Genomic DNA, 12,549 nt, shown 5'->3' with positions numbered 1-12,549 from the left:
GGCGAGCGGGACGAGACTGACGGCCGCGGGAGAACGGCGAGCGGGACGAGACTGACGGCCGCGGGAGAACGGCGGGCGGGACGAGACTGACGGCCGCGGGAGAACGGCGAGCGGGACGAGACTGACGGCCGCGGGAGAACGGCGAGCGGGACGAGACTGACGGCCGCGGGAGAACGGCGAGCGGGACGAGACTGACGGCCGCGGGAGAACGGCGAGCAGGACGAGACTGACGGCCGCGGGAGAACGGCGGGCGGGACGAGACTGACGGCCGCGGGAGAACGGCGAGCGGGACGAGACTGACGGCCGCGGGAGAACGGCGAGCGGGACGAGACTGACGGCCGCGGGAGAACGGCGAGCGGGACGAGACTGACGGCCGCGGGAGAACGGCGAGCAGGACGAGACTGACGGCCGCGGGAGAACGACGAGCGGGACGAGACTGACGGCCGCGGGAGAACGGCGAGCAGGACGAGACTGACGGCCGAGGGAGAACGGCGAGCAGGACGAGACTGACGGCCGAGGGAGAACGGTGAGTGGGACGAGACTGACGGCCGCGGGAGAACGGCGAGCGGGACGAGACCGACGGCCGCGGGAGAACGGCGAGCAGGACGAGACTGACGGCCGCGGGAGAACAGCGAGCGAGACGAGACTGACGGCCGCGGGAGAACGGCGAGCGAGACGAGACCGACGGCCGAGGGAAAACGGCGCGAGGCCGGTGGCGTGATTAGTGATGAGCGACGCCTGTGAGACGCACCGGTCTCGTATCTCTCACGGAGGAGCGGGAATTTTCTTAGCAATGTTAAAACTCACATCAACCGATCACTTGTTTAGCGTTCATGTCAACACTACAGTCAGATTCACCAATCGGCATGAATTCAGTTAGATTGAAACAAAAGGTGTGCGTGTAAACAATGAATGGCGACCGCAGAAAGCAAAAGCCGAATCCCAGACATTTTGGACGATCTCGACGGCCGGACATGTCCGGGAAAAAGAGGATGGTCACCGCTACTACTCAGCTTTCTCCACAGAGCAAGAGCCTGTTAGCTTAGCTTCCAGATAAAAGATGGCTGACGCTATTTGTACATTCTGTGAGTGAGATCCCCCCTCTATGGGCGGGCTGAGAACATGCGGATCTAGCGCCTTCTACTGGCTGTAGTCTCTAGCCAAAAATGAAGATTTTTGCGTCATCTGAGGATTTTTTTTTCAGACAAAAAAATACATAAATCTCTCGTCTCAGGGGAAAATGAGGGAGAGAAGCACGATCATTCGAAAATACTACGTTTTCTACTGATACAAATCTTAATGCTAAATGCTGAAGTATCCCTTTAAGTTATGTATAGTAACAGTCTTTAAAGAAAAACATTTACTGACATTTCGTCATAATCCGGGTTACAGCAGCTGGAGGGCGACTGCCGTGTGTCAGGTGATCTGATGGGAATCAAGGGGCTCATTGTGCATTATGCAGTGTAATGTGAAACGATTAATAGTATTTGCCAGACATGTTTTGAGTTTTTAATCTCATAGATGGATAGATAGATAGACAGACAGACAGACAGACAGACAGATTGATTCAGACTTATTTTGTAAGGTGAGATTGAATGTTGGCCACTAGATGGCAGTAAGTAATTAGAGATCAGTATCTGGTGTGAACATGAACCAGAATGGCACACTGTAATATTCAAACTTATAACATTTTATAGTATATATACTGTGCAATTGCGTGAATTTTCAGTGTGTATGAAATACCCAGATCATCTACATATGTTTTTAATCCAAAAGGTGTTCTTTCTAACATTTATACTTTTATTAAGAAATAATATTTTGTTAGATTTATATAGCATGTCTTACACTCAATGCACTTTTTAAAACATTTATGAGGGAATGCACCTCGAGTTTGTGAAAGGCTTTATAAATAAAATTATAATAACTAACTCACTTAGGATCTGGGTAATTGGTAAAACTTTACATTAAGGTCCCATTAGTTAACTTTAGTTAATGAAATAACAAATTTTAACTAACAATGAGCAACACATTTGTTATTTAACACTATTTATCAATTGTTAACATTAGTTTATAAAAACACAACTGTTCACTGTTAGTTCATTGTTAACTTGCAGTCTCTCTCTACACACACACACACACACAAACACACACACACACACACACACACACACACACACACATTTACTTTGTTTACAAACCCCGAACTACATCATGTTCTTTAGACTCAGACTTACATTGGCAAGTTTCCTTGTGGGCGGATTTAATTACAGTACCATAGATCAGTATTGAGTACTGCGTGCGTGTGTGTGTGTGTGTGTGTGTGTGTGTGTGTGTGTGTGTGTGTGTGTGTGTGTGTGTGTGTGTGTGTGTGTGTGTGTGTGTGTGTGTGTGTGTGTGTGTGTGTGTGTGTGTGCGCGTGTGCGCGTGTGTGCGTGCGCGCGTGTGTGTGTTTAGCTTTCTAAAACGATGTGGCTAATCAATCTCATGTTGTTAGCTGCTAGCACCAGTCATTGAGTTCAGAAAACCATGGGAATAATCTGAGTTTAGGTATCTAATGTCTTTATTAAGCTAAAGATATTGAACAGTAAGTCCTGATATTACATTTCAAATGCGACCACAAACACACACAAACCTTCAAGATCCATATATAAGGTGCACTTCTAAATAAGCAGTAATGTGATACATTGATCTGATCACTTTAGTTTTCACTCTCTAAATAATAATAATACACTAACTTAATAAAATATCAACTATGTTATAACAACTATGCATTCCATTAATTTTGTGAATTGGTATGTTTCATCATGACACAAAGAAATATAGTGCAGAGTATAATCAGCGTAACGGTAAAAACTAGTCAGTCAAGTCAAGTCACCTTTATTTATTTACCGCTTTACAGTTCAGATCGTTTTAAAGCAGTTTTACAGCGATAACAGGAAAATTATGCATTTCAGCTGAAATGATGTGTGCTGAAGTCAGTTCAGTGTTGGTTCAGTTCTGTTGTAAAAAATAATTATTAAATTAGTTAATTTCATCTACAAAGCAGTTCTGAAAAAAAAATGTCATCGTCCAGGTCAATTCAGTTCACATACAACAGCGTCAGTACAGGCAAATCAATAATGTTGTAAATGAATAATATTGTTGAAAATAAAACTAATAATATTAATACTACTGTTGAAAATTAAACTAACGTCATGCTAATGGTAGAATGTACAGAGTGAACAACAGCGGTCCTAGTACTGAGCCTTGTGGTACGCCATACTGAACTTGTGATTGATAAGACATCTCTTCATTTACTGCTACAAACTTATAACGGTCAGATAAGTATGATTTAAACCATGCTAGTGCAATTCCACTAATGCCAACATAATGTTCGAGTCTATTTAAAAGGATGTTGTGGTCAATGGTGTCAAATGCAGCACTAAGAACAAGTAATACTAATAGAGAGATACAACCACGATCGGATGATAAGAGCAAATCATTTGTGACTCTAACGAGAGCTGTCTCGGTACTATGGTACGGTCTAAATCCGGACTGAAAATCCTCGCAGATATCATTTCTTTCAAGAAAGGAACACAGTTGTGAGGATACTGCTTTTTCTAATATCTTTGACAGAAATGGCAGATTAGAGATCGGCCTGTAATTGACTAGTTTTGTAGGATCAAGTTGCGGTTTTTTAACAAGCGGTTTAATCATAGCTAGCTTAAAGGTTTTTGATACGTATCCTAGAGACAAAGATGAATTAATGATATTAAGAAGAGGATCTATGACATCTGGAAGCATCTCTTTCAGCAGCTTAGTGATCCGATACTGTAGTAGACGGTTGCATAGTTATAATTTTACATGCTAGTGCAATTCCACTATTGCCACTAAAAATCCAGCCATTAATTTTTTCTTAAATTGACATCTGTTGTTTGTTTATTTCATGAAAAGAAGTTAGTTTTTGACTAACAAATTATATTTTTAAGATATACTTGATAATTGTGTTAAATTTCAGAGAAAATATTTGAGAAAGGAGAAAGTGTGTGTGTGTGTATGTTATACTTATCCATTTCAAGAACTACATTTACTCATTCCATTCAAAATTCCATACTTTAAAAACAACTTACATTTTTTTATAAGTTTAGCACAATTGGTAGTTTACAAAGAAAGGGAAATGTGTTTTTCTCAGCATGCTTTGATTACAAACCAGCCATAATGTCTTTGTTAGTTATGTAAACACATGTATGCACTATAGTGGACTGCACTACCATGAAGATCATTCTGTGTGGCAGATGTGTGTGTGAGATCTACCTCAGCTTGAATGTCTGGATATTGCGCTGTTAAAGCAGTAGCTTGAATACATGAACTCATGGATCAGTCAGGAGGTGGGATAATGTCTCCATCGCAGTGGGAGGCATCTTTAAATGCTGATAAAGTGAGGAGGTAAATGCCAGAGAGGGGCATGTGAGCCAAGAGAAGGATAATTTAACCACAAAACTCCTGCCAAAGCGGAAAAACTGCTCCATGTTGGACCTTTCTGCATGTACATATAGTATTCAATTTAGTTTTGGAGCAGGAGACTAGAAAAACCCAAACCACATGTTAAATAGTGGTTGATTTACTTATTTATATATATATATATATATTTTTTTCTTTCTTTTTGTCTTTTGTTTGGTTTTCCACTACATAACTAATTCTACAAGCTTTTGTGTGAAGGTCCATTTACATAAGTGTCAGAATAAGAGAAGGGAAGAGATGCTGCAAGAGGAAGTTATTCTGATTCAAGATAACCAGGAACATGAATTTAAAACAATAATGATGTGCACTGATAAATCAATTATAATAAACACTAAGCCTATATATAAATATTCCATTCGAAAATAGGATTTGTCCATTTCATGGTGACTTAATTAAGAATTCTTTCCGTTTTAAAATGTCACATTTGTGTGACAACAAAAATGAATGCTACAAGCTCAAATATTTGGAGAACCGTGTGCAAAAAAAGATGTTTCTCAGCAGCTTGTCACAATAGCCAGACAAAAGGGCATCACCTGAGGATCTGGGTCAGGAGAAGGTCACCCCCCCTGTCCTGCCACATTGATGACGGAGACAGACTTGTCTACCTGTTAACAAAACTGCAGTCAATGGAAATGACCTTTTCATTTCCTGGACTGTAGCGGTTCTCTAATGTGTCCTGCTGAAAGCCAAAGTGGTTTTCCAACATTCAGCAGCTGATCAGTCATGTCTTCACCTGTCTTAGGGGCCCATTCACACAGAACACCTTTTTTAGGTAAAAAAACAAAATGCAAGGTCTCAGACACTGCAAAAGGTGGTAGTTAGTGATCACCTTTTACAAGACTAGAGCTTTAAGCTTTTTTTTAGGTTTTAGTGACATATTTTATGTTGTAGAATAAGACTGAAAATATCTTGAGCTTGTGTTACTCACAGACCTTATTTCTGGTCATTTAACCAAAACCCCATTCAAAAAACCATCATTTCAGGACGTTTAAACCAGAAGTGCTAAAGTTCTAACTCGTTTCGGGGTTTTGGCCTACAAAAATACACCATCATTGCAGCACTCTATCCAAATGAATGGATTTGATTTCTCCAGTGAAAGTTCACCAAACAGCAGTAAATGTGAGCGCAGCTTTAGTGTGTGTCAGTGTTTAATGTCAGTCTGATGTCTTTTTCTTGTTTTCTCCCACCAGGCCGATGTTGCAGAGGAAGGAGTCATATTCTCTCCTCTCTACATCAGAGAAGTGGCTCTTCAGAGGGGTGAGTTCAGAATATATGCTGTTTTTTTCTTTTTTCGGATCAATGGATTTGCAGGTTTCTTGAACATAGTGTAGTGCGGGTTTCCCCAAATCTAATCTTTGGTAATCTTTAATCAAAATTTGAAAAGTTACTTCCGGTCTGGAATGCCGTTCCTTTTCTGATGACGTCAGTTTGACGGCTTGGTTTGAAAACGCTTAAGCACTCCTCTTAAACCGTTAGTCTGGGCTTCTTGTCTTCAGCTCTGGGCTTCTTGTCCTCAGCTCTGGGCTTCTTGTCTTCAGCTCTGGGCTTCTTGTCCTAAGCTCTGGGCTTCTTGTCCTAAGCTCTGGGTTTCTTGTCCTAAGCTCTGGGCTTCTTGTCCTAAGCTCTGGGTTTCTTGTCCTCAGCTCTGGGTTTCTTGTCCTAAGCTCTGGGCTTCTTGTCCTAAGCTCTGGGCTTCTTGTCCTAAGCTATGGGCTTCTTGTCCTAAGCTCTGGGTTTCTTGTCCTAAGCTCTGGGCTTCTTGTCCTCAGCTCTGGGTTTCTTGTCCTAAGCTCTGGGCTTCTTGTCCTAAGCTCTGGGCTTCTTGTCCTCAGCTCTGGGCTTCTTGTCCTCAGCTCTGGGTTTCTTCTCTTCAGCTCTGGGCTTCTTGTCCTCAGCTCTGGGCTTCTTGTCCTCAGCTCTGGGCTTCTTGTCCTCAGCTCTGGGTTTCTTGTCTTCAGCTCTGGGCTTCTTGTCCTCAGCTCTGGGTTTCTTCTCTTCAGCTCTGGGCTTCTTGTCCTCAGCTCTGGGCTTCTTGTCCTCAGCTCTGGGCTTCTTGTCCTCAGCTCTGGGTTTCTTGTCTTCAGCTCTGGGTTTCTTGTCCTCAGCTCTGGGCTTCTTGTCCTCAGCTCTGGGCTTCTTGTCCTCAGCTCTGGGCTTCTTGTCTTCAGCTCTGGGCTTCTTGTCTTCAGCTCTGGGTTTCTTGTCCTCAGCTCTGGGCTTCTTGTCTTCAGCTCTGGGCTTCTTGTCTTCAGCTCTGGGTTTCTTGTCCTCAGCTCTGGGCTTCTTGTCTTCAGCTCTGGGCTTCTTGTCTTCAGCTCTGGGTTTCTTGTCCTCAGCTCTGGGCTTTTTTGTCCTCAGCTCTGGGCTTTTTGTCTTCAGCTATGGGCTTTTTGTCTTCAGCTCTGGGCTTCTTGTCTTCAGCTCTGGGTTTCTTGTCCTCAGCTCTGGGCTTCTTGTCTTCAGCTCTGGGTTTCTTGTCCTCAGCTCTGGGCTTTTTTGTCTTCAGCTCTGGGCTTTTTGTCTTCAGCTCTGGGCTTTTTGTCTTCAGCTCTGGGCTTTTTGTCTTCAGCTCTGGGCTTCTTGTCTTCAGCTCTGGGATTTTTGTCCTCAGCTATGGGCTTTTTGTCTTCAGCTCTGGGCTTCTTGTCTTCAGCTCTGGGTTTCTTGTCCTCAGCTCTGGGCTTTTTTGTCTTCAGCTCTGGGCTTTTTGTCTTCAGCTCTGGGCTTTTTGTCCTCAGCTATGGGCTTTTTGTCTTCAGCTCTGGGCTTCTTGTCTTCAGCTCTGGGCTTTTTGTCCTCAGCTATGGGCTTTTTGTCTTCAGCTCTGGGCTTTTTGTCCTCAGCTCTGGGCTTCTTTTCCTCAGCTCTGGGCTTCTTTTCCTCAGCTCTGTGGGTGGGACTTGTGTTTAGCTCACTCGGGGCGTGTCTACGCCTAAAACTGCAGTGTCAATCAACAGTCATGGCCGGGGCTTGTGCAAATCTTCGTCACATTGCCCCGGATCTAAGAACGGCTTGTTCTGAGACAGTGCTTATGATTTATGGGGATTTTAAAAAAGGCACTGGGTGGATTTTTATCATTAAAGATTGGTTATGTGTACACACACTGCCAACACACATTTATGTTCAAACACCATGTAAAAGTGAATTTTGCTTAATAGGTGCCCTTTAAAATTTAGACAACTGATTGCCTGGGGGTTGTTGTTTTTTTTACAATGAAAGTCAATGGACCTACTGTTTTATTTTTCTAAATATCCTCCTAGTATTCCACCAAAGAAAGAGATATGCCCACGTTTGAAATTACATGAGGGTTAGTAAATAACAACTTTGGACTTATTGTATTACTTTTTAACGTATTTTTTAACGTATTACGTATTTTTGGATGAACTAACGTAAAGTGTGTTTTTAAATGGTTAGAAAACAAATATGCCCAGTTAAATGTAAATAAAACCTTTGGCAAATATTGCCAATAAAACTAGTAATAATAATTTAATTGTCAACATTATATGTTAGTCTGTAAGATAACCTGGTGAAACAAATGGGTGCCTCTAGTATATGACAGAATGCAAGAAACAAAATAGATAACAGATACCTTAATTTCCTAATTTCCTGTGACTCGCCTTCTTAACCAGCAAAGCTTCCTGGGTAAAAAAGCTTTATCCTGAAAGTCCATAATTCATAAAGTCCAAAAATTCATACTGGCTTTTCCAGCGATGTGCTTTTCAATAATAGTGTCACAAAGCTTTACCTCAATATATTGTTGAGTGTTTGACAGTGTTAGGCTGCTTATAAATGGCCAACAATTCTGTTCTGATCATGTCACTATATCAAGGTTCATGGGACGTCTGATGATTTTGGGATCACACTCCCTTCAGAAAGCGTCTCGGCCTTCCCTTGATCTGCAGGCGTGAGATAGTCCAAGGGCTGAGCCGTATCTTTTCACACTTCTCTGTATAAAACCACAAGGTCAGCAATGAATTCTGCCAATGTGATGAAGAAATGTTGGGTTTATGACTCCATATCACTTCAGATAATAACCATATAAAATGTTCTTGAATTGTGACCTACATGTGATGTTCATAAAAGACCTTAGGTCACATTAACACATCAGCTTCATTCATTTCTGATTCCAGATTTGAGTTTAGAAGTGAATTAATTTTCTCTGCGATTAATCTATACTCTCTGTCAACACAGTTAAGCCTGCAGGAAAGAAATTTAAGAATATTAGACCGCAATATGATTGATGATTACAGAGAAATCAAATGATTTTTGTAAAAAATATTCTGAGAAAAAGGTCCCAGTAAAATAACTCCATTAGACTTTCAAAAGAGATCTCAACATTAATGTCTTAAACTGTGCTCACATTTTGGCAAATGGCAGAAATCTCAATATGAACGATTGTCATCAGATTTTTCCAAAACCATTCGGTTCGAGTGACTGTATATCGTCCAAATTGCTTTTATAACTCTGTACATGTCAGCAATGTTTCATTTAGGGCTGGGTTAGGGCACTGACACAAATCCCATAATTCGATTAGATTTTGATTCACAAGCTTTCAATTTGATTACAGTCAGTGATTTCAATTTGATTTTATATATATATATATATATATATATATATATATATAGCCTATATATATATATATATATGTATGTGTGTATAGGGCTGTAAACGATTAATCGCAATTAATCAAATCCAAAATAAAAGTTTGTTTACATAATATATGTGTGTATTGTGTATAATTATTTTGTATATATAAATACACACACATGCATGTATATATTTGAGAAATATTAGCATTTATATACTGCATATATATTTTATATGATTTATATTATATATAAATATAACTCTTTTATATATAAATAACACATTTTTCTTAAATATATACATGCATGTGTGTGTATTTATATATACAAAATAATTATACACAATAATACACACACATATATTATGCAAACACAAACTTTTATTTTGGATTCAATTAATCGCGATTAATCGTTTACAGCCCTAGTGTATATATACACACGGTGAAACTCGAAAAATTCGAATATCGTACAAAAGTTAAATTATTAAAGTAATTCAACTTAAAAGGTGCAACTAATATTTTATATAGACTCATTACATGCAAAGTGAGATATTTCAAGCCTTTATTTGTTATAATTTTGATGAGTATGGCTTACAGCTTATGAAAACCTTTTCACAATATTCAAATTTTTTATTAATTTTTATAATCAAATAATGGCTTGAAATATCTCACTTTGCATGTAATGAGTCTATATAATATATTAGTTTCACCTTTTAAGTTGAATTACAGAAATAAATGAACTTTTTTGCACGATATTCAAATTTTTCAAGTTTCACCTGTAGATATATACACACACACACACACACACACACACACACACACACACACACACACACACACACACACACACACACACACACACACACACACACACACACACACACACACACACACACACAGTATGAATTTATTTAAAGCTGCTTGGATACAATGTGTATTGTGAAAAGCAATAAAATTGGCTTGTCTTGCATGTCCAAAAAACCTCTTAGCAGTGAAAAGTAAAATAAAAACATCCAGTAACTAGACATTGTTAAACATAGTTAGACATCTCTAGAAATCTTTTTGTATTTGAGGCTGTAATGATAGATATAGCAGTTGAGTATGATAGCGGGCCAGAACCAACAAACAGTGCTGTGATTCGGCAACCTCCAGCGATGTAATCACCCCGTGTGTGTGAGTGCACATCAAACATTGTGTATATACAAGAGACCAACATGTAATAATGTGGCTATGATGACAACAATCTCAGATTTCATGCGGTTATGCATTTATGAATTCACTTGTTCACCAGTGGCCAATGTTGAGACCACGTTTAAAAGGTCATGTGAACACCCAAAATCCTAATTGTACTGTCAATATTCACACGTCAAGTCAAGTCAAGTCATCTTTATTTATATAGCGCTTTTTACAATACAGATTGTATCAAAGCAGCTTCACAGTGATAACATGAAAATAATACAAAAAATAATTTCATCATCATCCACCTTTAAGGCAGATCTATAATATTGTTGAATATTGAATGTCCCCAACTAAGCAAGCCAGAAGGTAAGGCAACAGCGGCAAGGAACCAAAACTCCATCAGGTGACAGAAGGGAGAAAAAAACCTTGGGAGAACCCAGGCTCAGTCGGGGGCCAGTTCTCCTCTGGCCAATGAGTGAACAGTGTATGAAGTTCAGAATGAATCAGAGTATTTGTCCAGTTCCGGTTGTTTGAAGTCAGAGTGGAGAGGAGGAGAGACTGGTTGACACTTCAGGTCAGCGGCGTCGTCGTCGTGTCCTGGCGCTGGTCCTTCATCAGATCTGGATACGGCCTGGTTCCAGTGGACAGCGGTAAACCTCGGGATAGACAGAGAGACTAATATTAGCGTAGACGCCGTCCTTCTTATGATGTACCAAGTACATCAGGATTACGGGAAGTGTTCCCGGTCCCGGCTGTTCTAAACTATGCAGCCTAATTATATAAGTCTATAATGTGTTGTGTGTATGCTAGGCTGAAGAGATGTGTTTTTAGTCTAGATTTGAACTGACAGAGTGTGTCTGCTTCCCGGACAATGGTAGGAAGACTGTTCCAAAGTTTTGGTGCTAAATAGGAAAAGGATCTACCGCCAGCAGTCGATTTTGATATTCTAGGTATTATTAACTGACCGGAATTTTGAGATCGCAGTAGACGTGAAGGACTATAATGCGTTAAGAGCTCGCTCAAGTACTGCGGAGCTAAACCATTTAGTGCTTTGTAAGTGATCAGCAATATTTTAAAATGTATACGATGTTTAATAGGCAGCCAATGCAGTGTTGACAGAACAGGGCTAATATGGTCATACTTCCTGGTTCTAGTAAGAACTCGAGCTGCTGCGTTTTGAACTAGCTGTAGTTTGTTTATTAAGCGTGCAGGGCAACCACCCAGTAGAGCATTACAATAATCTAGCCTTGAGGTCATAAACGCATGAACTAATTGTTCTGCATTATTCATTGAGAGCATATGACGTAATTTAGATATATTTTTAAGATGGAAGAAAGCGGTTTTACAGATACTAGACACATGACTTTCAAATGAAAGATTGGTATCAAAGAGCACACCCAGGTTCCTAACCGACGACGAAGACTTAACAGAGCAGCCATCAAGTGTTAGACAGTACTCTAGGTTATTACGTGTGGAAGTTTTTTGTCCAATAATTAGAATCTCTGTTTTTTCTGAATTTAGTAGTAGGAAATTACTAGTCATCCAATTTTTTATATCGGCTATGCATTCCGTTAATTTTGTGAATTCGTAGGTTTCGTTAGGTTTTGAAGAAATATACAGCTGAGTATCGTCGGCATAACAGTGAAAGCTAATTCCATGTTTCCTAATGATATCTCCTAATGGTAGCATATACAGAGTGAACAGCAGCGGTCCTAGTACTGAGCCTTGTGGTACGCCATACTGAACTTGTGATTGATAAGACATCTCTTCATTTATTGCTACAAACTGATAACGGTCAGATAAGTATGATTTAAACCATGCTAGTGCAATTCCACTAATGCCAACATAATGTTCGAGTCTATTTAAAAGGATGTTGTGGTCAATGGTGTCAAATGCAGCACTAAGATCCAGTAATACTAATAGAGAGATACAACCACGATCGGATGATAAGAGCAAATCATTTGTGACTCTAACGAGAGCTGTCTCGGTACTATGGTACGGTCTAAATCCGGACTGAAAATCCTCGCAGATATCATTTCTTTCAAGAAAGGAACACAGTTGTGAGGATACTGCTTTTTCTAATATTTTTGACAGAAATGGCAGATTAGAGATCGGCCTGTAATTGACTAGCTTTGTAGGATCAAGTTGCTGTTTTTTAACAAGCGGTTTAATCATAGCTAGCTTAAAGGTTTTTGGTACGTATCCTAGAGACAAAGATGAATTAATGATATTAAGAAGAGGATCTATGACATCTGGAAGCATCTCTTTCAGCAGCTTAGTCGGTA

General features: G+C 40.2%; 1 protein-coding gene across 1 annotated transcript in view; it reads left to right on the top strand.

Annotated features, from left to right (window-relative positions):
* arhgef3 (Rho guanine nucleotide exchange factor (GEF) 3) overlaps positions 1–12,549 on the top strand; it is a 102,739-nt gene that overhangs the window by 18,554 nt on the left and 71,636 nt on the right. The window contains exon 3 of the mRNA XM_079594001.1: positions 5,691–5,757. Within this exon, the coding sequence (XP_079450127.1) occupies positions 5,691–5,757 (67 nt within the window). The remainder of the gene's footprint in view (positions 1–5,690; positions 5,758–12,549) is intronic.

This window comes from Phoxinus phoxinus, assembly GCF_949152265.1.
Source record: "Phoxinus phoxinus genome assembly, chromosome: 20".
Taxonomy (NCBI): domain Eukaryota; kingdom Metazoa; phylum Chordata; class Actinopteri; order Cypriniformes; family Leuciscidae; genus Phoxinus; species Phoxinus phoxinus.
Note: the sequence above shows the minus strand (reverse complement) of the source record. Positions and strands in the feature narration are given on the sequence as shown.